This window comes from Chamaea fasciata, unplaced genomic scaffold, assembly GCF_029207755.1.
Source record: "Chamaea fasciata isolate MVZ Bird 193981 ecotype frontalis unplaced genomic scaffold, bChaFas1.0.hap1 SCAF_4, whole genome shotgun sequence".
Classification (NCBI taxonomy): Eukaryota; Metazoa; Chordata; class Aves; order Passeriformes; family Sylviidae; genus Chamaea; species Chamaea fasciata.
The window spans coordinates 23,558,310-23,583,991 of NW_027094089.1; the positions used below are offsets into that span (position 1 = coordinate 23,558,310).

At 40.6% G+C, this 25,682-nt stretch overlaps 1 protein-coding gene across 1 annotated transcript; it reads right to left on the bottom strand.

The window, feature by feature from the left end:
* Positions 1-458: 458 nt before the first annotated feature.
* On the bottom strand, positions 459-25,682 carry C6 (complement C6). Its single transcript, XM_066181093.1, has 19 exons — positions 25,671-25,682; positions 25,454-25,540; positions 23,997-24,154; positions 23,023-23,179; positions 20,616-20,760; positions 19,851-19,992; positions 18,861-18,999; positions 16,715-16,915; positions 12,857-13,097; positions 12,042-12,164; positions 10,922-11,088; positions 9,789-10,014; positions 8,434-8,605; positions 7,317-7,428; positions 6,745-6,877; positions 5,566-5,757; positions 4,945-5,035; positions 3,280-3,521; positions 459-1,366 (listed from the first exon to the last, which is right to left on the bottom strand). The coding sequence occupies exons 3-19, from the start codon at positions 24,152-24,154 to the stop codon at positions 1,185-1,187; spliced, it is 2,823 nt and encodes a 940-aa protein (XP_066037190.1). The 5' UTR covers positions 25,454-25,540; positions 25,671-25,682; the 3' UTR covers positions 459-1,184.

Here is a 25,682-nt window from a genome sequence, read left to right on the forward strand (position 1 = left end):
CTCTCAGGCACATGGTGCGATTCTTGGGGTGTCCTTTGCAGGGCCAAGAGTTGGACTTTGATGATCCTTGTGGGTCCTTTCCAACTCAGCCAATTCTGTTATTCTTTTCTATGATTCTGTAGGGGTTTTTTCCCTCACTGTCATTGTTCTGATGTCTATTGGTAAGGAAAGAAGTGACTTTCAATTTTTCCCTTCTTAAAAGTCAGGTTTAAACTCAGATTTGTGAAATTCTGAGTGCTGAAGAGAAAATTGTAGTTGCAACTGCTCGGAAGTAATGATTTGTGACCAAGGAATGCTGGGGGCATGGACCATGGCTGGGCTGAGGTGCCCCATGCAATTGTTCTCAGGTTTGGTGCTGATGCAGGTGTATACAAGGAATCCAATTGTGATGTATTTCTGCAGATTCCAAGTAGAACCACTCCAAGTAGAACCACATACTGCAGTAGGACTCTGCCCAGTGCATTGTTCATTAAATGTTTATTTTATATTTAAAGTACAGACATTCTTAATTCACCTTGAGGGGTACCATTAAAATTCCCCAAGCTTTAGGCTTCAGGCTTTCTGCCTAAAGCTCAAATACAGTGAACAAACAGAAAGCAAACCTCCTCCCTTCAGCTACTTCAATTAGAAATCACATTGTTTTGAAGACTTCACTCAATCATTGCATAATTGTGGTTTTCAGTGTTTAGTATTGCTCCTTCCATTTGTACCATGACTTGCTACACCTTCCCCATTTGATGTCAGAAGTGGTGCTGAAGTGCCTGCTCTGTCTGCCTGTGATACAGCAGGTATTCAGCTAGTGAGACAAGAGTGCACAGCAGTCACAAGCACAAGGACAAAGCAACAAATGGCTGAGGAAAGGAAAAGTCTCATCCAGCTCTAGAGGAGACCAAACACAGTATTTCTTTTTCTCCCTTTTCATTTGTTGCCCTCCCTTCCTCTGCACATCCCCAGAGGTGCAGCAATGACAAGCTGTCCCTATACCCCCGAGCCCAGGTCATTTTCAGACAGAAGAAAGCCACTGCCAACCTTCTCCCAAAAAGCTGCTAAGTGAGCTGTAATTTTTTTTTTTTCTCATCCTTTTGTTTTGATCCACTTATCCTTTCATAACCAACCAAGTTTCCCATGGCTGGCTCAGTCTGCATTTGATGCAACGATCATGGTGTCTGCAGGAAGCAAATGGGTTATGGCAGGCAGCTCCCCTGCTCCAGCACCTGCAGTTTGATGCCAGCACACTTCATGGCTGCCAGCATGCAATGACTGACTGTCCTCCTCCTCCCTGTCGTCTCCAATTGGATGCAGTGAGGGTGGATCTCTTCTTTGGGGCACTGGTAAGGCATCAGGCAGGAGCACTGGGTCTGTGTCTCTGGGAACAAATGTGTGGAAACATAGCAGCAAATGTGATGACTAAAACCAAATTTTATACTTTGATGACATTTTGAAGTCCAACAGGCAAAACCACTATTGGATGCTTGTGATATATTAGTTACAAAAAGCCTGGAGTGCATTCACTAGATAGTTGGATATTAGGAATAGAGACGTAATCAGCTTTAAATAACAGTTTTTGCAACAATAGCCCATACAAAAGCAGAATTGATCTAACTATTTTTATCCATTGGCTTTCCCTGACGTTTCTTCTAAACAAAGATGTATTAAGTTGACTTTCTTTTCCCAATTATCCTTGAACACAATCTTGCCGTGAAGTGGAGTCTTAAGGTCCATATTGTGTCAGCTCCTATTTCATTAAAGCTCTTTTTATGAATGCTAAGCTACCTACTGCTGGCCTGTGGTAAAGTTCAGTCCTGCTGGTTATTTCATTACCTATTTCTGATCTAATCAAGTTCTGACTCTATATTCTTTCCCAGAAATTCCCTAGGCAGAATTTCTGCCTTCAGTTTTTTAACACATGAAAAATGTGTGCTTTCCTCCATTTAGCTTCTTTCATGGTTCTGCAGTATCTTCTCTGCAGTATGCTCTGTCCCTGTTTTGATACCAACTACTCACTCTCAGGAAAAACAATACATTCATTTCCTAAATGTCTGTGCACACTCATGAAAAGTGGACTACTGTGGAGATGGTGAAGCGTCCAGTTCTAATTTCTTGAGCACCACACTGACAACTAATCTTATTTAATATATTTTTCTCCCCTCTCTCTTATTTTTGTGAACAGGGCTCCTCTGTAGGCCTTAGAGAGAAAAACACTGAAGTGCTGGCACAAGATCCAGCTGGCAGACACTTGCACAGTGGAAGAGCTGGACTTCTTAGAGGCTCTGGAATAAGTAATTTTTAAAAAGTTACCACCTTTTTCCCAGGAGCACAAGGTGCCTAGGGGTTCCACCAGAGCATGTCCATTGATGGACATATCTGGTCATGCCCTCTGCTTGAATCCACAAGGAACAACAGGTCGTGCCGTAATTTTACAGCTATATTTACTTCAAACTCTCTGCTTCAGGAATCTTGTATCTTCAAAACAGGGGCTTAGGACTGCTGCACATTGCTGTTACTCTATTTATCATTAAGTAGGCCAGGTGTGATAAGAATCAGATTTGTCTCTGGCAGCAAGGGATGGAGTGTCTGTGTCTATCAATCAGCCTTAACCTTGCAAGCCCTTGATGTGTGCGGAGCCAGTCAGCACCTCAGACATTTACAGAAAAAACCTACTGTTCTTATCACCTGGTTACACAGTAAATAGCCAAGTTGCACAGTATTGTTTAGAAAATAATCCTCTTAGGGATTTTACCAGTTTAGCTAGTTCACTAGAACTCTAAACATAGTTTTCACATATGGGTATTTGCAAATATTACCATTAAAATCCCATTAAGCCTGATGACCCCAGTCTTGCTTTTGAAGTAGTATCATGATTTAATTTCATAATTTAATTTTATGCTATAGAGGGTGTGGCCCAAATTAATTCCTGAACTACAAACTAGGAGCCAGTAGCCTTTCAAGGAATGGGTGAAAATATTACCAACTACATTTTTGTGATTCAAGATTCAAATGTTGATTCTCCTGAAAAAGTTCTCTTAATCTCCAAGTTCCTCTTGTGCCTTTCGAATGGGAAGTAACAACACTACACTAGTTCTGAGTAAGAGGAAAAGGCACATATCCAAGTGTAACCCTAAGTAGCAGGGACACAGGATTGACCACACTTTCACACTCCGTCTGCCCAGAGGGAGGGACCACAATGTTTGTAAATCCTCTTCTTGAAGCAGTGAAAGTCAGCACATTTTACTTTTAGATCCAAAGGGATGGCTAAACCTCACCATTCAGAAGTCATACCTTCACAATCTTCCCAGTCATAGCAGGTGTCATAGCCACAGGGCACTTTCTTCAAGCTATTTGTAGAGAGCTTTGCCCTCTCAATAGCCCAGTCTAGGTTGGAATTATCATGGCAAGGGCCAGCATGCAAGAAATGAAATGACTGGACTCCGAGGCACATTTCAGCTGAGTACTGACAGCTGGGCATGGTCACATTCTGTTCAGAAACAGCATGTAGCACACAAATGTCTTCTGAGTAGTGACTGCCCAAAGGAAGAAAACAAAAATTATTTAGCAGGCAAATCCATGCTTTTAAACAGTCCATCAGCATTGGATGAAACACAGCAAAGCCATGGCCAGGCTGGAGATCCATCTAAAGACCTAAGGCTGCCCTAGCTGCTGCAGGACCTGGACCTCATAAAACAAGTGCTGTGAGATGGGGAAGCTTTGGTCCTGTCCAGCCGTTGGGAGGTGAAGAACTGTTGTCCAACTGAAGGGAGGTTTCTGTACAGGAAAAAGGCTGTTACCTCCACAAGGATGTGAAATGTCGATAGGGCCCAGCTGTCTTTTCTAAGTTAATGCATCCCTGCAGCTGTGTGTGCAACTCTGTCTCTGACACACAGTTGTCTTGGGACAAAGGGCAGGCAAAAACAGTCGTGCCGCTTGTTCTTTCCTTTTTTCTGTACTGCTCTTGGTTACTGAGTGAATTCATTCCTAGAAGGTGCATGAACTTCCATGCAGCATTATTTTGTGGAGCTTAGTCATTTTCCAAAAACAGGATCATAAAAATCATAGAATGGTTTGGATTGGAAGGAACATTAGAGATCATAGTTCTTGCATGCTCCTTGTGCATGGTGATGACATTGGAGAAATAAAGAGAAGGAAGAGCTGGGGTCTCCTGTAGCAGAGAGCAGTGTAGGTTAAATGGATGTGCTGTGGTGTTTCATTAGAGTAATGTAATTGAGTGCATTAGGGAGAGCATTGCCAGCAGATTATGGGAAGTGACCCTGCATATCTACTCAGCCCTGGTGAGGCACACATGGAGAGCTGTGCCCAGTTCTGAGTTCCTCAGCACAACAGAGACACGGAACTCCCGGGTCCAGTGGAGGGCTACAAAGATGATCAAGGGACTGGAGCGTCTCTGTTATGAGAAAAGGCTGTGGGAGCTGGCCCTGTTTAGCCTTGAGAAGAGACAACTGAGAGGGGACCCCATCACTGTCTGTCAGTGTCTGCAGGGAGGGGTCAGAGGCTCTGCTCGATGGTGCTGAGCAATAGGACAAGAGACAACAGAGCCATAAGTGATGCACAGGAAATTCCACCTGAATATGAGGAAGAAGGGGATTACTGTGAGTGGAACAATTTGCACTGGGAGGTCATGGAGTCTCCCTCACTGGAGATACCCAAGCACCATTTGTACACAATCCTGTGCCATGGCCCTCCTTGAGCAGGAAATTTGATCCAGGAGATCACTGGGGACCCCTCCAACCTGACCCATTCTGTGATTGTTCATTTATTTAATAGGCTACAAACAGGGCTGTAATTTGAATAGAGAGGAATAGCTAGCTAATATCTGAACAGAGAGTAGTTTTGATTTGCAGTTGTCCTTTTCTGCTCTTCCTGTTTGGTGTCACAATGGCCTCTTGATCTATCATTTGAGAAACTTTGATTTCTAATTGCAGTACTTACTCACAATCTTCTTCTGGAGACATACAAGCACACTGAGATCCAACCTGCTTTTGTCCTGGATTGCAAATACCTCTAATTTTAGTTTGCATATCTGAAACAACAGAGTGAGAACTATTGTAACTAGTAAGGAGTGAACAGAGATACCTTGCATTCCTACCATAAAGGGTAAAATGGATTTATTTCTCTTTGTCCTAAGTTTTATCTCTTCAGAAGTGCCCTGGTTGGCATGCTACAAGTATTTTCATCAGTCTTTCCAAAAATCACTAGAAAATACTGTTTAACAAGAGAAGCTGAAGTTTCAATATAATGTATTTTCCTACTTTGCTTTCGCAAAGCCTTGTTAATGCAGTTGGGGTTTGGTTTGGTTTTAAGCAAATAGCTGTAGTGTCTCAATTTCATTATTAAAGTTTACAGTACATTGCATCCAAAAAGTCTGAACTTAATGCAGAAGTTTAGAGCTGAAATTCTGTCACCACCAGAGACACAAAGAGAAACTAAAATTAATGAACAGCTGCTATATGTCTTAAACAGTCATCAGCCTTCTAGTTCTAGCTAGCTGAAATAAGCAGTACTGTTAATACCAGCAATATAGAAACAGTAAGTATCTGCAGGCATACTAACCTTTTTCACATGTAATAGACCTCAAAATAGGAGGTATCCAGGACAGGTCTTTCCCACAGGTATACTTTGTGTGACCAGTGACTATAAACCCAGCTTGGCAGCTCAGCTTTATTGTTTCACCAATGTTGTATTGTTGCTTAAATGGGGAAATTGTGACACTGTCAGATATTGGTGGCCTGAGGCATACTGAGGCTGTAACAAACAATAAAAAAAAGCATAATTCTGGTTGGTTTAATGCTGTGTGGATATTTACAGAAAGTCATAATGCTTTATCTCAAGAACCATATAAAGACACTCAGTAACACTGATAATTTGTCTGACATTCAAAACTAATAAAAATTTAACATAATTAAGTCTAGAAATTTTCAGTGCATTGTCCTGGTCTTTAAAATATTTTTCAAGTAATAACTAAATAATGACAATATGCTTCTAATGTATCTCAAAATAAGTAATTTAGTATTTCTGTTTAAAAATAGTAAGAATTGCATTTAACAGCATATTTTAATTTTTCTTTTGTAAATGGAAAAAAGTCAATGGCAATCAAAAAGCCAGAAGTATATTCAGGTTCTTCTTTTCGTTAAAATTAAGACTAAGTCAATGAAATCACACCAAGTTTTAGAAAACTACTGAAATCTCTCTTGTTAGCAAACACAGACAGATGCTGATCCTTAATTCTTAACTGACTTATAAATCCTTCACGGCATTGATTTATGGTAGAGATTTTCAAGGCAGCCTGGGAGGTCGTGGTTAGAAACACATCATCCATTTAATATAAAAGATTGTCGACAAATTTTCTGTAAGAATTATTTCTTCTCTATAACTGTATCAAATTCAAGATATCTATGTAAGTCTGAAAACAAAAGGTGAGTCCTTTTGTTGAAGGTATTTAAAACTAGAAAAGAGAAGGATCTCCTAGCATCCATCTGAGAATTTTCTAATGCATTGAATATTACAATTTCCTTACAAATTACATAATAGTAACACTTCTGAATTGAAAGAGGAGTGATGCAGTGACTCACAGTGTTTTTGCCATGTCTACATCAAATACCTTCTTAAAATTCTATCTTTTCAGATATGTTAGAGATTCTTTTTTAAAAAACCCTTATTAAAATATTTTTGTATGTTTTTCTTCCCCTTCCATTTTGTTGCTGTGCATTTTGTTCACTTTCTCTTTCTTACGTTGGCACTCAACATGTTGCTGTGTCCAGGTTTGATCTGGCAGACACCGAAGATATTGATAGCCAATGAGGCTATGACCACTCACACAAGCAATTTCAACTTCCTCCCCCACAGCATACTGGTTCTTTTCATTCTAAAGTAAAAAAAAAAAAAAAAAAAAAAAAATTAAAAACCCACACCAAAAAGCTCTGCAAGGATCTATGGTAACAAGACTGGGCATTGTCAAAGGAAACAAAAAGCAAAATCCTGATAAGATGTAATAAATGCATGCATCTCCTACTCTGAAATATGAGTCATCCACTCACCAATATAATAACTTTATCCAGTTGCAGTAACTGATGTCATGGTTACAAAACAAGGATTCAAGGACTGCTTGAAATAAATTTTACCTTGATTTTTCTTCAGTTGCTGGTGTAGTGTGGTGGATTACAGTCCTGCAGCATTCCTTGAACACAGCACTCTCACTAGCACAGTAGCTAGATAGAGTATCAGGCACATACAGCAGAGAAGCTGTAAAATTTCCAGTCTCTGCATCTACTACACTTTGTTTCTGTATAATTTTTCATGCTCACCCTGATAAAGCCATATTCTGGTGGGTCTGGCCTAGAACATCCAGACTCAGGTTCAGCAATCAAGACATTTTCTTCTCTCTTGGCTTCATCATCATCTATGCAAGGAGCACCTCTGAAAAGTGAAAATTTGCTGTAAGGCTGTATCTTAAGCATTCATGTCACCAAGTAACAATGGCAGAGTGTCAGGAGAGCTGCAAGTGTGTCCTGTCATCCTCCCCCTATAATTTTATTTGTTAAATACGAAATGATGGACAAAATGGCAGGTTGAGAGGGGGAAGAGCAGGAGAGCAGTAAAAAAGTGCTAAATGCATCTACCAACATGATTAATTAAATATTTTTATACAGCAAGGAAAAGAGGCAGCAAAGAACAACATAACAGGAAGTGTCGAAATAATCCATGTAATTCTGTTGCCACCAGGGAGTGGTTAAGGGTGGCTAGTCTCTCTGAGCATGGAGCTGTACAGCCCATTGTGTCTAACTCAGTAAAAAAGAACCATGGAGCCTGCTGCTTGTGATTCTCCCAGATTCACTCCAGAATCCCCTCTGCAATCATTACAGCAGGGATAGTGAAAATTCTGTTTCAGCTCTTGGTTCCATTGCAAAAACTGAAGTCTTGAGCTTGAAGACGAAACAAACTGAGCCAGTGCCAGGTTAGGATTTGAAGCTGAAACCATGCTAAAAAGGTACGTCAGGCATACTTGAAGTGGAAATATGAGAAATGTGGTAGCTTCCTCTGAACTCTCTCTGTGACTGAGTTCAAATCTAAACCTCTAAGAAAAGAGGGGATAGCAAAAAAAAACCCCAAAATAGAAACTTTGAACTCCAATGAAGAGAACAAAAAGATTTCTCCTTGGCTTTGGAAAAGACGCTGTGCAAAGCATCATCCAAGATCTATAGGCATACTTTAGTATGCAATGCAACAGCAATATTCTAGGAATAAAAAATTAATAAATCCAAATGTGAAGCAAACTGCAGAAATTTTCAGAGTTTGCCTCTTCTCTGCTCCACTGAAGAAACTCAGAGGGGAAAGTTGTCAGCTATTTCTCCTTGATAGTCACAGAGCCACTCTGGAGGGCTCCTTAGCTATCCCATGACTATGGAGATCTTTTGATCTTACCTGTCTGTGAACACAGAGATATAACAGTCCTCCTCTTCTTCCTGCTGCCCTTCACATGGCTTCCCACCATTCATTGGGGAGGGGTTATTGCATGCCCGGGTCCTTCTTTTTTTGAAGGAAGCACCGCATGGGCTCCACTCAGACCAGCAACCCCATCGGCCATCAACAGCAACTGCAAGGAATGAAAAAGACACCATCATTTATTGGCAGACCAGCACCATACACAGTATTTCTTTTAAGGCCATATAAGAGAGGGATGATGGTAAATTCATAACAACCATTTTCAGAAGATTTAAAATTGTAATGTTAAGGGAGTAGATTGCATCTAGAACATGAAGTTTTCTAAAAGGTGTCCAGCCAAATTCCAGCTGCTTCATCAAACCCTTAAATACATTTACCTTTCTAGTTTTGATTGCAAGTAACATTAAAACTCAGAAACAGCATATTTTATACTTTTATTGCACACACACAGGTGTGTGTATTTTCATGGTTCTGACAAGTTTCTTAGATAGGTCATTATTTAATGAGTTTTCAAATAAATCTGAGTTCTAACACCATGTCTAAACCCCAAATCTACATCCCATGCCAGTTAAACGAAAAATTACTATTGCTGTCTTCTCTTAATCCCTGTTGTCTATTATCTGTAACACCATGAAACATGCATAATTTTTTTTCCTTACACACCCTTTCTTTTCTGCATGCAACAGATTTTCTGTATCCATCTCTGTCTTCAGTTGTTTATTTCTTTCAAAATATTCCTCTGTCAGGGTCAGATAATGAGACCTGTATCTGCCTAAGCGACCTTACCTTATGTTCCCTTTTGGTTGTGGATTATAAACATATATAATATCTCTTTTGTTTCCCTAAGGTGTGGTACTAGTGCCAATTTAATTCAAAAAATTTTTTGCATTAAATTGTTCTTTAAATTCTCCAGAATGGTGATTATGTCCTCTCTCCTTATGACAACTGATTTTTCCTTCTAAACTGTAATCAACAATTTTTATGTTCATTAGCCATTTAGTTTTAGGCATAATAGGCTACAGGGGAAACTAATGAGTTTCTTAATTTTTTGCATCAATTATCTTTGACCTCAGCTTCACCCTTATTGCTGAATAGCTCATTTCATATTACCTTAATTATGTAGCTAAGGAATATTTTACCGTGTCATGCACTGTCTTTTGAGTCACGGCTATTCAGTTTGATTTTTTTATTTGTAATCCCTACGTTTATTCTTACGCTTTTCGGACATCACCATGTGGCAAGAAGTGCTGTGGATTCAGTAAGGGTGGGTTATGGCAAATTAACCCCGGACAAAGAGATAGCAGACGGACCCCGTTTGCCGTCATCCCCAATACCTGCTGTGTAGCCCGGAGCCCGCGTCTCGCAGTTGGCACCGTAGGTGCCGGCGGGGCACAGGCAGAGGCACTCTGTCCCGGAGAGCACGGGCCGGCCGTTGTTGGGACACGGGGAGCATCGGCAGGGGTCAAACCTGCCCGCGTGTTCCCGGAGGGCCCTCCGCAGGTGGCGGCGCTTGGTCACAGCGCACGGCACGTTCCTCACCAGGTCCGTGATGGGCGACACCTGGCAGAGAGCTGTCCAGTCAGCAGGAGCCCAAGCACACCAGGGCCCTCACCGGGGTAGCCAGAGCATTTTAAAGGAGCTAGAGCCTACATATGAAGCTGTATCACACAGCAATTATGGGTGTTTCAAAGGAGCATGGAAGTGCTATACATTTATGTTATCCTGTTCTTAATGCCTTTATCTCCCCAATTTAGGACTCTGTGAACCAGGGGAGACTTAACCAAGTGGGATACTATGTCCTAAAATTCAGGACTCTCTACCACACATCACGTCACATCATGTGATGTACGGTTTGCTTACATCCAGTCCCTGTCATGTCTGACATCCCTATGTTGCCTTCAGCAGTTCAGCAGCTGCAGCAGGAGAGACCTCAGTGAATGCTGCATTCAGGCAGGTTTTGCTGTTTGCCTTAAGTGCTGCTCAGCAGCTGCTGTACCAGCTGGAGAGGGAGACAGCTTGGTGCACTCACAGCAGCACCAGCATGCTGCATTTAAAGGAGCAGAACAGAGAGAGAGGGCATTGCTGTTTTATTTCAGTTTAGCTATGGACATACTTTGCAACACAGGCCTGACAAGGGAGTGATCCCATGCACTGTTTTCCCGCACAGTAACTAACCCCTGCTTATGCCTGAGCTCCTTCTGGTTCCAGAGCAATTAATTCACATTCCTCATTCTAAATCCCACTGTCCATGGGCAGCGCAAAATCGCTGTGCCTTATAAACAACATGCATAAGAAGTTGTCCTAATAAATGTTCTGCATGTTTATGTTATGCCTATATTTAGGTACATTCATATCGCACAGAGCACCATCCCTGTTTACAAGAAAAAAAAATATCTGCACAGCTCTATGAAGAGCTGCTAACCAGTTAGTCCTTGCTATCTCAGGGTTTTGCTTGTTCTTCTCTTACCTCAAAGTCAATGACCACAGGATTGTCCTTTGTTGATTCCAGCCAGTCTGTGAAGACTCTGTGTCCTGGAAAAGCCCCCTTTTTCTCCCAGGCCAGAGCTGCTGCATACTCTGATCTGCCACCTTTTACCAGGGAAACTGATCGTTCAGCTGACTCCAAAATGGAACCTGAAAGACGATTTCATCACAGTATTTTCAGACAAAGGCTTCCAAAGACAGTGGATGTGACAGCAGAACTATAAGAAAAAGAGGATATTAAAGAATATACTAAGATTAATTTTTTGAAATTATCCTTGGAAAAATGAATTCAAAGCTCAGAAGAACAATTTCTGCCTGCTATGACAGCAGCCTGTAATAATATTAAAAATGAAAGTGTTTGAGACCTGAGCCATGGGGATATTCAGAGTGCATTCAGTTGTGGAAAATGCGGAGGATGCAGCAGCCTCCTCTGTAACACACAGCATGGCAGGTTTAGCCCTGGCTGTAAACATCAAGTAACAGATATTAATCAACGGCTGAGAACAAAAACATGGTGGAAGTGATGAAATTCCTATCCTTAGTGATGCAGAACATGACTCCTGCAATTCTCATGGAAAATGCACCAGCTTCCTGCAGTTTCTGAGACACATTTCTGGCACCCTGGTACCTAAATGTCTGCTTGGCACGAGGAAGGTGGGAAGTCAGGGAGTGTGTTATTACTGCCCCACTCTCTCAATGAGCTCTGAGCAATCCTTAAAGAATATCAGGGACTCAGTCATGGACACTTTTCTAGCAAATTTCTAGTTTTGCTCATTTTTCAGTTCCCCATTCCTGGCCTGGACCCAGGGCCAAGGGTAATGTGTGACAGATCTGTGACCAGCTGGAGAGACAGTGCCACCAGATCCCCAGTGACGGTGCTCCAGAGCAGAGAAGGAGCATCACCTACATCATAATTACTTTTGCAAATGAGAATATGATTTCCATGCTTGTATCAGATGCAGACAATGAAACACTGGCTCCTCTGACAGTGGTAGAAGAGCATCTGTAGTTCATCAAAGCTGAGAGGTCACCTGGGGCAGCTGAGGGAAGTGGTATTTCTCAGGGTAGGTAAAGGACATGGGCCCTGTTCTCATCATGGTCACCTTCATGTGTCACAGTCATCCTGTTTGTGGTGCATCTGGTACTGACTTTCTTTTTCTTCCAGAAGAGCACACGCCTGGTTGTTTCTGTTCGGACACACTCTGTTGATTCCTCAATTGACAGGCCTAGAAATACCACAGAGCAGCATTTTCATCACCATAACCACGATATATGGCAGGAACCATGCCCCAGGCTCCCACACTGAGGTAAGCCAGCAGTTTCCCCTCCTCCTCATTCACCACTGGAGACTTCACTACAGCAGGCTCGTGCTTCCCCACGTACAGTGTTGGACAGAGGCATGCTTCAGCTGCCCTCCCATGCCCATGCAAGTTACAGCAGTGGCATTAAATATCACAGCTTAAAACTTTAGATTTCCATTTTTGTGGTATTTTCTTTTTGTTTTGACAGTCTAGCAGTCATGTGAAAATTTTAGAGTAATTTCTAATCCAAACTATCAAACTTTATTGACTGCATCCCAAAAAAGCACCCCTTAAACCTTTCAGACCTCAGTCCCATGCTATAGGATGCTGGCACACCTTTTCCTGGTGGCACCTGGTCTTGGTCTGTAGGTCTCAAGTGGTTTCCCTGAACACAGTGATGTTTACCAAATAAGGAATTTCCTGAACTTCTCAAATACAGTGTAGATCAAAAATTTCTTCTTGCTCTATATGTAAGAACTGTCAGTAATTAATGAGTCTGTGAAAGTCTAAAGAATTTTTTCCTGTTGGAGAACTTACTCTGTGGTGTAAGACCTAAAAACGGGGATAAAAAAAGCTGTTAAACAAATAATAATATTTTCTTGATAAAGATTACATACCAGAGTTCTGCAGTTCCTCAGAGCTGTACTGGTAAAGAATATCATAGGAACCACCCATCTTCCCAGAGGTGTAGTAATGAGTGCCAAAGTCATCAAATATTCTGCTGTATAAAGCATAGTTGTACTCCAGGGGCAGGTTGTTAAGTGCTTTCAGAAAGACGTCTGATAGCTGCAGATCTGACTGTTTCATTGTGAAGTTTGCAACAGAAATTACTTTATGGACTCTAATAAAGTTGGAATTCTGGAAATAAGAAAAGGGGAGTCTTAGCACCTTCAGAGGGACATAAGCACAGAAACTAGAGGAGCAAAGAATATAACCTGAGATACACTGTAAGAAAAAAGTAATCGTGCTATCATGATGTTTTAACCATGAACTAAGCAGCTCTGGATTTTCCAAGAGCTCTGGGATGTTCTTGAGGGCTATCTTGCATTGTGGGAATATATAGCAAATATTCCAGTATTTGTATTCCAGTAAAAAATAGGGCTCACCAAACACCTACCAATCCAGAAGGGTTCATGCCATAAAAAAAAAATACCAGCAATTGGTTAGATGACCAAAAGATTCCGAGAAAGGCTTCACCTTTTAACTGTCTATGGGTTGTTTGCAGCTAATCTAGTGAGTATTTTGAACATTTACTCTGTTATGAAATTCCAATGTTTAGCAGTCTGTTAAAACTAAAACTAAACCTAGGGATAAAGACCTCCTTCAGTTCAAGTGTCAGGCTGTTAATGTGAGAGGTGAAAAAAAGAGAATGTTCAAACACTGGAAACATAGATTCATAGGATAACCGGAGGTGGAAAGGACATCTCTTACATGTAGAAAAAAATACATGCTTTTGAAAGAGCTTATTCATGTGTTTTTGCAATGCTGGAGTTTGTTTATATTAATGCCGTAATAAGTAGAAAGAAAAAAAGTAAAAAATACTGAAAGGAGGGATTTGTAAAGTGACAAGGGGAACTATAGGCATAAGACCAAAGCAAAGAGATCAAGAGAAGAAGGAAGGGCAGGAAACTGGAGCAAATAACCAACTGGCAGATAGGAAAGGTTCATTATAAAACACCTTATGTTTTATATGTGGGTTCTTCTGCTGGATTTTACTGCTTTGCTCCACTCCACTTTCTCAATTTTCAGTGGTGCCAGCCGACGTTTCACTCATGACACACAAAATTCTGGGCCACTTTGGCAAATATTGATTCTAAAGCTTTAGTTGGTTTCAGCATGCACTTGCACACAATATGGGAAATCCCAGGCATTGAGCACAGCCTGGGAGGAGAACTCACAGAGAGCAGCCCTCCCCAGAAGGACTTGGGGGTGCTGGTGGGTGAGAGGCTGGACATGCCCCGGCCATGGCACTCACAGCCCAGAGAGCCAAACGTGTCCTGGGCTGCATCCAGAGCCCCATGGGCAGCAGGGGAGGGAGGGGATTCTGCCCCTCTGCTCTGCTCTGGTGAGACTCATCTGGAGCTCTGCATCCAGCTCTGGGGTCCCAGAAGAGGAAGGACAGGGACAGGTTGGAGTGACTCCAGAGGAGGGCCAGACAATGATCAGAGGGCTCAAGCAATTCTGCTGTGAGCAGACACTGTAAGTTATTCAGCCTGGAAGTCTCCAGGGAGGCCTCACTGTGGCATTGTGATACTTCAAGGAGGTTTATAGAAGAAAGCTGGAGACAGACCTTTAAGCAGGGCCTACAGAAGTAGGGGAAGAAGTAATGGTTTCAAGAGGGCAGATTCAGACTACATATAAGGAGGAAAATTTTTATGATAAAGATGAAATACTAAAACAGGTTGCCCAGAGAGATGATTGATGACTCCTCCCTGGAAATATTCAAGGCTGGGTTGGACAGGACTCTGTTCAATAGGATCTAGTTGAAGATGTCCCAACTGATTGCAAATCAGACTAGGTACCCTTTAAATGTCAATCGCAACACAAACCATTCTATTATTTTATGATTCTATGATTAAAGGACCAGAACTCATGAAGACATACTAGAGGACCAGTCTGCTTAGCTAAAAATTTTCTGGTAACTAAAAATTTTCAAGGGCCTCCTTAGCCCTCTCAAGACCCTGGGATAGTCACGTAAAATTTCTGTGCATATATTTATGTGCAGTGTGTTCATTTATATGCATATATGCAATACATATATGCATCTCATATATATTTAATATACATATTTTTATATTATTTTTACTTTTTTTAACATATAGGTCTGAATGAGACGTCCCAAAGCACAGGAAAGTTCCTCCCTCCTTTTAAGTGATCAATACAGTCTTCTTTTTCCACTATATAAGAAAGTGTTGCAAATTTACTTGTAGGTCTCTCAAACATACACAAGTACACATCTACCTACAAATATTCACTTATACAATTTATGGAGATAGAGAAAAAAATAGAGGCTTCCTGTCTGATACCGTAGATAACACAATGAAGACCCAATCCTGCTGTGGATTCATTAAGAAAGGACTTTAAACTGTGTCATCTTTAGCCAACACCAGACTAAGTTATTCTGGGTTTCACAGAATCATGGAGTGGTTTGGGTTGGAAGGGACCTTAAGGACCATCTCGGTTCAATCCCACTGGTGTGGGCAGAAACAACTTCTGCTGGACCAGGTTGCTCAAAGCCCCATCAAACCTGGCCTTGAACACTGCCAGGGATGGGGCATCCACAGCTTCTCTGGGCAACCTGTTCCCGCACCTCACCACCTTCCATGACAACAGTGCTGAAAACCAATGTATATGCAAAAGAACTTTTCTGTTAGAAGTTTAACCTAAACTAACATTTTTGTAATTAGCTCTGGTCTGGTCTGGGTTTAAGCCAATAAGAAGCCACAGGTGCCCCCAAATAAACTTGCCAGTTGTAAAGAGAGCAACCTGATCTTTGTACAGTTATCTACATGGGCATGAAAGTGAACAGGTTTCCAGGAGGTGGAACTTCAGGATAGTTGCATTCAAACTAGAAGCAACAGACTGTTCAAGCAATCAAGTTGCTTAACCACTAAGTGAGGAAGGCCTGAACGAAACTTCCATCATAGGAAATCTTATTGTTAAGACCAATATTTTTGCAAAAGTTTCACTGTAATTGCATTACAACTCCTGGGTTTCAACAGGCTTAGCTTTGTTCAGTCCTATGGCCTTTCTCATGCAGAAGTGCAAACAATATTCCATCATTTACTACCATTAAGCTATAAAGATATATAATCTTTTACCCTACCAGTATTCATTTATTTAAAGGCACAGAATCTTATGGGGAAAATGTTACTCTTCTGAGAAACTTTTCTGTGGGTGTGTTATTTTTGAGATTGTTTCTTTGACCAAATTCATCTTGGCAGACATGAAACTCCAATATGCAAGTTAGCTACCAAAAAAAACCCAAACCGCCCCTCCCAAAAAAAAAAACCCCAAAAAACCCAAAAAACAAAAAAAAACTCCAACCAAACAAAAAACAAACAAACAAGCAAACAAACAAAAAAAGTAGATTGATACCCAGTACATTCATATGTATAACATTCTTGAGTGCACTTGCTTTATTTTTTGAGTTGTCTGCTAGTGTTAGATATTGTGCCCTCTTCATCTATAATTAGGATAGGGGAAGGAGTGGCTTATCTAATATGATAATGTCAAATCTATGCTTTTTAACAGTGAAATAAGCCTATGTTTTCTGTACTAAACCCAGAAAACCATGATGCATCAAAAGGTATGTTAAAACCAGGAATATGTTGTAGTATCAGAAGAGGATTTTAAAATACTTAATTCTAGTGGGCCAATGTCTTGATAGAGACAGTAGCCTTTGGCAGGTCAGTTCTGAAAAGAGCAGACAGAAATCAATCAAAAGAAAGAAAGTGAAGGCAACATTCAATTACCTTTTCATATGATGCTTTAATAGCTTTCTTGAAGGAGGAAGATGATGTAACCTGGACCCGTGTCTTTTTTGAGAATAAAAATGGGATACCAGAAGAACTTCTACCTCTGTGAGTGGAGGAACTACTGTCAAAAGCGCTATCACTCAGGGGAGTTAAATCTTTGTAGAAATCTGATGTTACATCATCCTCTTCATCTGTTACCTGACAATTAAGTAAAGGAAAATGTATTTGCATAAAAGATAATATGAAACAGAAAACTATTAAGCAAAGAACTCTTGATTTCTTGCTTTTTTAATGGAAAAATATGCCTGATTATTTGAGATGTGAAAGTAAGCTACAAAACTGTTCTTAACACAAAAGGTGAGACTGAGAAAGGCTAAAAGGCAAAATGAATACAAGTTAAAAATCGGACTAACTGATAGTTGTTTATACAACAACAAAAAAGCTGTAACACTTTCTTCTAAAATTTCTCACCCCTGTGCCCTAAACATTAGGAATATTTTTCAACAAGTTTCAACATATTTTTAAAAGAATTCCAGACACACATGTTGTGTCCACATCATGACTACTTCCCAACCCCATGGCTTCTGTGTTGTATAAGACAGAGTTTGATGCTTCCTGACCTTTCTTCTCAATTTCCAGCTAGAAAAATGAACAGGTTTCCAAAGGAGAATCTTATAGGATACTTGGACGTTAGCAGCTATACTGCATGATGGATTCAAGGCAGATGAAGAGGAATTGTGAGCAAACCTGCTGATTGAGTTGGTAAACCTATGGTGGTGGTTGTTGAGCAAGCACCAAGACAACCTCAGCATCAGATCAGAAATTACTTATTTCCCAAAATTTGGGAAAATCCCTGTGTGTTTTTGAAAAATGAGATTTTTTTCCCTCCTCTAGACCTGTTTGCTTAATAGGACTGCCAAGCATTCTGGGATATGAGGTGGTCCATTCTCCCCCTCCACTTCCATTTTACAAGTCATATGCTTTAGCAGGAAAATACACTGGAGTTACAAGAAGGCCCCATCCAGTGACCCTTCTATGTGAGAAGCTGCTCTAAATGTTAAAAGATAAAGATGCACTCTTAAAGGTGAGTTTCACAAACCCTTAACAGTTCTACAAATGGACATCAGTAACTTAATGAACCTTACTGGCTATAAAGAGACTTGGGCAAACCAAACATTTGTTTTCCTCTGAAGTATATCTGCACACAGTAATTTTTCACCATTGTTGACAAATCCTACATGTTATGGTCAATTCAGTTGCAGTTTCTGTGGAATGTAGAAGGGTGTCCTTTTTTCAGTTGCCTCTGTTAAAGTAATTCTAAAATCTCACAACACCTGTGGCAAAAATCATCAGCTTTTGTCCATTAGTTGTGCTTTCTTCACATCCTGCATTCTTTTCTTCCCAATGCAGCATCTACTGGCTTCAAACAGGGCCTGTTCATATGTACACAGCCAGATGTTGTGCCACAACCACAGTATTCAAAGCATTTTTTGAATGCTAGTGTCAATGAAAAAGGCATTAGTGGTTCCTAGATTTTTTATAAGATACACTCCAGGTTCATTTTGGTCATTCCCCAGGCTGTCCCATAAGCCTCCACTCCAGGCTGTGTATGTTTTTTCCTCATGCTTCCCAAGCTCAGTGTCTGCCTCCTTTCCTTGCAGCAGTGTGGAGGGGCTGGGGAGGTAACAGGCAGGACTGAGGGGTTGAAATGGCTCAGGGACGAACTGGGTCCCAAGGCTGCAGGGGACAGGAAGGAAGCTGGAGTCTGTAGCTGCAGCCATTGGTACTTCAACTGTACAAAAGTAATGCTGGAATAAGCTCTGTTTAGATGAAGCCTGGGTAGGGGAAGACCCTTGGTACCAAGTCAGAATGAAATAAAGCCACTGCCACAAAGAAGCAGGAGAAGCTCAAATCCATCATATTGACTCTCATATATGCATTGAGCTAACACAGATCTGAATGGTGTGAGTGGAGCAAGAAAATTTATCCCCTTTCCACACATCAACTGTTCAAGCATGTTCAAGCCTTATCAGGTTGAGAAATCTTGTTCTAAAACATACAAGACTATCTAACACTTGAGCACATAACTTGGATTGTGATTACAGCAAGGGTTTTACAGCTAGGAGCTGCTGCTTCAGAGTACCTGAAAGCTGACAGCCTCCAGATTTGCAGGGACACGATAAAATTTTCTTGTCTCATTGTGCTTCACTGTCTTGCACTGTCCTCCATTGAATGAGTTGCCAAGAACTTCTCCTCGGCTCTCTCCTGCCAGAATGTGAAATCTAACAAAAAAAAATATTTCCAGAGATTAAATAACTCCAGAAAGATGTATGGACTTGAAACATTTCAAGTTATACAGCTGCACTGAGCTATTGTAGATTCGATTGAGAGTGTGAGCATCTAGGTCATGTTACTGCTTGGAAAGGAATTACAACCCTTCTCATTCACACTGAATTCACCTGAAAAATGCCGTAGCATTAATCCAGTTTCCTACTTTCCAGCAGTGCCTAACCTTATTGATAACCCCAAAGTCAGCATAAGACAGTCAGTCTTAAGTAGAGAACCTAAAAATGGTTCTAGGAAAATGAACTACTGGTTCTCTATTTCTACCATAAGTGATGTTACTGGACCACACTGAGATCAAAATTCAATTAAAAAATGCAAGTCTGCTTGGGACAAGCATCCCATGTTAAGGCTTTATATTGCATTAATTAATAGCATGGAAGCAGTTGATATCCTGTGAAATGTCACACAGGCAAACAACATCTGTAGAGGAACATCCTCAAAATTTCTGAAGCACTTGGCATGATGTACAGGCAAGTAATTCCATAAGCTTAAAGTTGCCCATATGTGCTCTGGTGTTGTGAGACAGAACAAGTCACTCAGGCATAGTGTTCCTTGACACCTCTTCATCTAGTCTACCAGCAGTGCAGAGCAGGACTGGAAGATGCAGCAGACAAGTCCTAACCTAACCTGATTATTTTGTTGTATTTTTATAATTTCTTGCCAGTTTTAATTTGAGAGATTATATGCTTTAATGAATGCTCTCACATGCTAACTGGGAATTATTTCGTTCATGTAAATTAGTGAGGTAACAACTAAAGCTTACTAAAAATTAGCAGAGTTGGCTTACCCACTGCCTATTAATTGCACACCTGGGATGCTCTCATACTTTCGGTTACATACAGTCTTTTTTCTTCCACAGTTTCTTTCATCAGAGTTGTCCCCACAGTCATTTTCTCCATTACATTCCAATGTTTTTGAAACACAGCGACCTGTACCAGAGAAACAGCAGCAGCAAAGGTTCATCATGTCTAAATGTAGAGAAGGGCAGTCTTTTCTTTTTCCCTTGCAAAGGTGTGAGCTTGACATAGATGTTAACACTGAGATAGTATAAGGCTGGAATTATCCCAGTTAAGAAATTATTGTTTTAATTCTGTGAGTTTTGTCTCATTTCATAGCTGCAAAGGCTTAAAATTAAGTTTAGCAAAAGGATAATTAGATAAAATTATTTAGTCTAATCAGGAATATTTAAATTGAAGCGAACAAGAAATAGCCACAGGCCTAATAAAAAGAGTGAGAATTTATGTTCAGACAAACTCTATGGCTATGTTTGTCTCTGAAAAACTTGTGCGAAGAAATATAATTTGAACAGTGCTACTGTCCAGCTATCATGATCATAGTGACATCCCAGGCTAGGGACTGCATTTTAATTACTTATAGAAGAAACTGAAAAAATAAGCTGATTCTAATACCTATAAAATCCTCCCATAAACTTCTCTTCCTGGTCCCTTTTCCCTGGAATTTATGCATGGAATGTATGGATGTCTTTTGTCTCAGTATCTAATCTTTTGACTAAGTGGCAATACTGCAGTTACACAAAGTGGATGATCATTACCATTTTCACACCGAAATTTATTCTTGCAGTCAACTTCCACTATGTTGCAGAGCTTAGTTGGGAAACATGGGCGGGAATCCACCAATGGCTCGGAACAGGCCTGGCCCCCAAACTGGGATGGTTGAAGGAGTGTCCAGGTACGGAACTGAAAGGCAGACGAAATAAACCCAGGGTTGTTTTTGTGAGATGTGTTTATTGCTAAGTCCCACCCAAAGCAGAGCCACACTCCTCAGTGCTGCTGAAGCTTTACTGGAACCAGAGCCCTGAAGAAAATAATCAGTCATTCTTGTCCTTCCATTCTACCATGCTATCATCCCAGGTGAGGCAGGCAGGGAACTGGTCTCCAAGAGCCTCATTAGCCCTGGTGGTGCATAAATGATTAAACTGCAGACTACCTGGTCTACATCACCAAAAGAATCAGAAATTCCATCCCTGTATGTTCAGTATATACAGTGGGGAATTGTGTGAGAACAGGCTTACAGAGATTTTTCCTGTTCTTTATCACCTCTGTTGAATTAGAAATACCCTGACAGTGACAACCTAGCTGGCTTGACTCGCACATTTGGGTCCTCTTGTCTGAGGAGAACTGGATGACTTGAGAGGACAAAAAAGCTTTTCTTGAAAGTTTCTGGGAGCTCACTGAGTCTTTTTCTTCCCTGAGACAGCACCCTCCACACAGTAAAGTTAAAGGGTGATAGATAAAGCATTTCAAATATGTTTTCCTGTTCACTTCATAGGACTTCTGGTGAGACCTGTCTGCACGTGCCTGAACAGTTTCTCCTGTAAGAATTTTTCCCACCGTTAAAGTATGGTTCCTTGCAGTCTTCCCTCCCTGTAGACAGACCCTGGAGACAAACAGCACAGGAAGATTCTAGTAAAAATCAGTAACCAAGTGACTCTGAAAGGAGAGTAAAAAGAGCAATACCAGGAAGTTTTCCAGCTCATGAGAACCATTCCTTATGCTCCATTTCAGTTCCGTAGCACTCACTACATTATTTGTCAGAGCTTCCCTTCTTTATCCTTCCCCATCAATGGGGACCTGCTTACACTAGTCTTCACTCTTACACTGTAATCCACGTTCTCCATTCTGTTGGTCCTATTTATAAAGGTCACAAAGATCTTCATAGTTTGTAGGGGAAAATGGACCACAGTCCACAAAAGCACTGTTTTGCTTGAAGAAGTGTATATGTTGCATTGATACTTGAAATTAGTAAAAATTAGTGCATTTCTATAGGGATGTAAGGTAAAAAACTCAGATAAATAAGACAGTATTGAAATCAGTCCAGCTGAGAGGAACAGTGCCTTTCACCTCTTGAAGCTTTCTGTCTCCCAGTCTCTCACTGATTCTCCTTGCCCTACTCTCTCACTGCCCATCCTAGTTGCAACCCCATAGGCTGGTTCACCTCTCACATGTAGAACAGCTTTTGTGTGTCTTTCTCACCCTATTTGGGCACCAGAAAATAAAACGTATATGTAAAGATATACTTATGATGTCTGACAGGTTTTTCAGGGTTGCTCTTCAGGCATGGATCTGTGAAACCAAGGGGTACATGCAGAGGCATGTAGGCTGTGTCTGCACAGAACCTTGGAGCTGCTCTCATGGTCAGCTTCAAAGCTCATCCCTACCAGCCATACCCATGCAATCTGCTGTCACTTACCTCTATCCTCTACAACCCTACATTTGACAGGGCTTGGTTTGATTAGGTCAAGTTCACATTAACATGATTTTTCATTTCTTCTCTCTCTATTGTCTCACCTCTAAGTGTACCATTGTCAGCAGAGAAAAGCCCAAGAGGAAAAAACACCATCCTGGATGTTTGTCCCACAGATATTAGCACATCTGCCTGTGGGGGTGGGGGGGGAGGTTGTGCATGCTATGAAGGTTCAGGGAATGGTGCTCTGTATTTCTTAACAGCAATCTCAAACTGATCCTGACTATCAGTGTAAGATACAGCCTGAGAATTTCTAGCCAGCACCACTTAGGATTTGTTGAGTCTTTTCAAGAGATGATTTGATTCTATTTTCTTGTCTTTAGAATATACAGAATGCTATAGATAAGCTAAGATTTTGTGACTTTCTCCTGTGTAAGCAGATGTGAACACTTTTACAGTTTAGTTGATTCTTTATGTGAAAAATTCACATTTAATTATGACAGTGGAAACTTCGAAGAAAGTTTATCATAAGCATCACAAGCAGTCTCAAAAATGGATGTACTCTACTAAATCACCCAGTTCTGGTTTGACCTGCTTATTTTAACTTGTGCTTTCCAGTTCCTACTGTATAATTCATAATCAATTTCCTTGTTAACCTAAACTGTCATTTTTAGATCAACTGCCATAAAGTTGAAACAAGGAGATCTCTAGCATAATTTCTTGCATTTAACCCATATTATACATTTTCTACCTACTTGTTTTTTAACACATGGATCACATTCTGACCAACGGCCAAAGTCTCCAAGCTGACAGTTGATAGGACATGTTTGCTGGTTACATGCACGAGATTCTTGCTTTGTGCACAGCTGGTCACAGAAGTTTTGACTATAATATTCATCCATTCTTATTTGCCTAAAAAATGTAAAAAATGATGCTAGGAAAGAATAGAGAGATCGTAGGTGTTTTCTACTTGTGGGTGAAGTCTGACAAAATGATTTGAACCCAACTAAGAAACCCTGAGAGATAATATGCAGTTGCAGAACGTTGATTACAAGAAAAATCCAAATATGCCTTAAGTTTAAAGAGCAATTTTTTTGATTCATGTCACTTCAGATGTCCCAGAGGATAGCTACAGACAGAGTCTGGAAAAGAGGGATTTCTCATAAGTTTAGATTATACCACAGAGCTGCATCAAATTGGATACTGCTGAATCTTTATTTGACATCATCAGTTGTCATAAAACTAATAGTGCAGGGAGGAAATTTGGAGTTCACCCCTCCTGTGGCAATGTGCCCAGTGCAGGGCTCCCAGAGCGGGGCACTGAACACCAGTCTCGTGTGTCCACAGGGCCTGAACGCCCAAACCATGCTGCCAGCAAGGCCACTCTATGACCCAGCTGTCCTCCCTCATCACAACTATTGGTAGATACTGGTTTGTTTGGAGGCACTGACTCATAGGATTAGAATGGTCTCAGTTGGAAGGGATCTCAAGGATCACTTAATTCCAGCCCTCCCCTTCCTTCCCTGCCTCATGGGCAGTAATGTTCTATATACAAAATTTTATAGTTTTAAAGCATTGTAACTAAAAGATGATCTATTTATCTGCTAAATGCTTGAGCGTGACATTTTTTCTCAATATATTGTGATAGGTGGAGCTTCAGACATGGGTGCCACTCTCTTATTTTTTCACAGAAAAGAAACACAGAAGTAGTGAGATGGCTTGGCCTTACCTGTACCTGGTCTGTGTGCCGAAATTGCAGGTCTGTGAGCAGGCAGACCATGACCCCCAGGAGTAATGTTCACAGTAGCACCCCTGGCTGCTCCCAATCACCAGGCTCAGCAGGACCAGGTGCATTGGCACAGTCAAGCCCATGGCAAAGGTGTCCATCTACATCACAGAGATGAGCAACAAAAGCTCAAGAAACTATCACTTAGTTATATAAGAGTTCTTACAGAGATGTCTCTTCTAAAATGCAGAGTCTATAAATCTGCCTCAAAATACAAAGGCGCTACGCAGGGCACCTAGAAAGGGGCAATCATGCATGATAGACATAGCAGTAATTCAATCAATTCTTCAAGGACCAGAAGTCACAATGGAGTTTTAGGCCACATATTTATCAGTACTAACACAATGGTGCGTTATTTCTGTCTCTGAAGTTGCTTGTAAATTATTTTGAATGTGACAAATAAAGATCTATTGTTGTTCTTTGTTACTTAGAAGTATCCTCAAAAATATTTTCTAGAAATAAGAATAAAAATATGAGAGTTCTTTCTATACAGTATGTAAAACAACAAACAAGACCTTAAGACTAGACAGCTCCATCTATTAGCTTGTAACTAATTAATTTTCACATACCCATAAACCCCCTTTGCATAAGCATTTTATTGCAATGAATTCACTCTTCTCAAAGTTTTGACTAGCCTATTGAAACTGCAAACAATCACTACTCAAAGCTCATCTTAATTTTCCACCATCAGTAGAAACAGAACATCTATCCTGTTTCTCACTCCAGTGGTCAATCAAACTTTATTTGCTGAGACAAAAGGTTATAGGCAGCCTTTAGGACGTAATAGTACTTGGCAAACTAAAAAACAAAGCAAGAAAAACCCTAAAACAATGAAACAAACAAACAAAAACCCATGTAACTCCCCCCCCACCCCCCCCGCCAGACCACACATTTTTCAGAGAAAATATGTATTAATTAAAAAATGCAAACCTCGTCATGAGGTTGGATCAACATGAAATCTGGTAGGCTATTACAGTAGAGCATTATAAATTTGGTTTACCTCAAACCCCCCCGCCCCCAACCTAACTGGACATTAGAAAACAAAGTATTTATTTCAAAAAAATACTCCAAAATACTTAGCCTCAAAAAGTTTGAAATGAATAGTACAATTGTTTTTTCAGGTTTTCAGCCACATATGCTATTATGATTTTTATACTTCGCTGAAAAAAAATGAAATTGCATCAAATCCAGCCATTTCTTCCTCCCTTAGCAAAGAAAGCCAGTAGGTCTGCACACTGCTGTGAAGTGAGAACTTGCAGCACTTTTTACATGGAAAGTGCATCAATGAACAAGCCTTTCAGAGAGATTTAAGTATAATCAAATACAAAATATAGTAAGACAGATGAAGTAGCCGTCTTGACAGTGGAACTAGAAGAGACAGATATTTTCTTTTTCCTTACCTGACTTCTTGGCTTCTTGCACCAACAATGGCAGATTGGAAAAGAGATGAAGCCCTACACAGCAGTTACTTTCTTCATTCCATCACTCTGCTGTACATAGAAAAAACTATTCTCATCAGTGAGAAAAAACACCCACCCATCAGTGCATCAGAAGCCATATAAATATTAGCACAAGAGAGAGTAATTCAACATTTTAAAGAAATAGAACAAAACAAACCCCACAGAACAC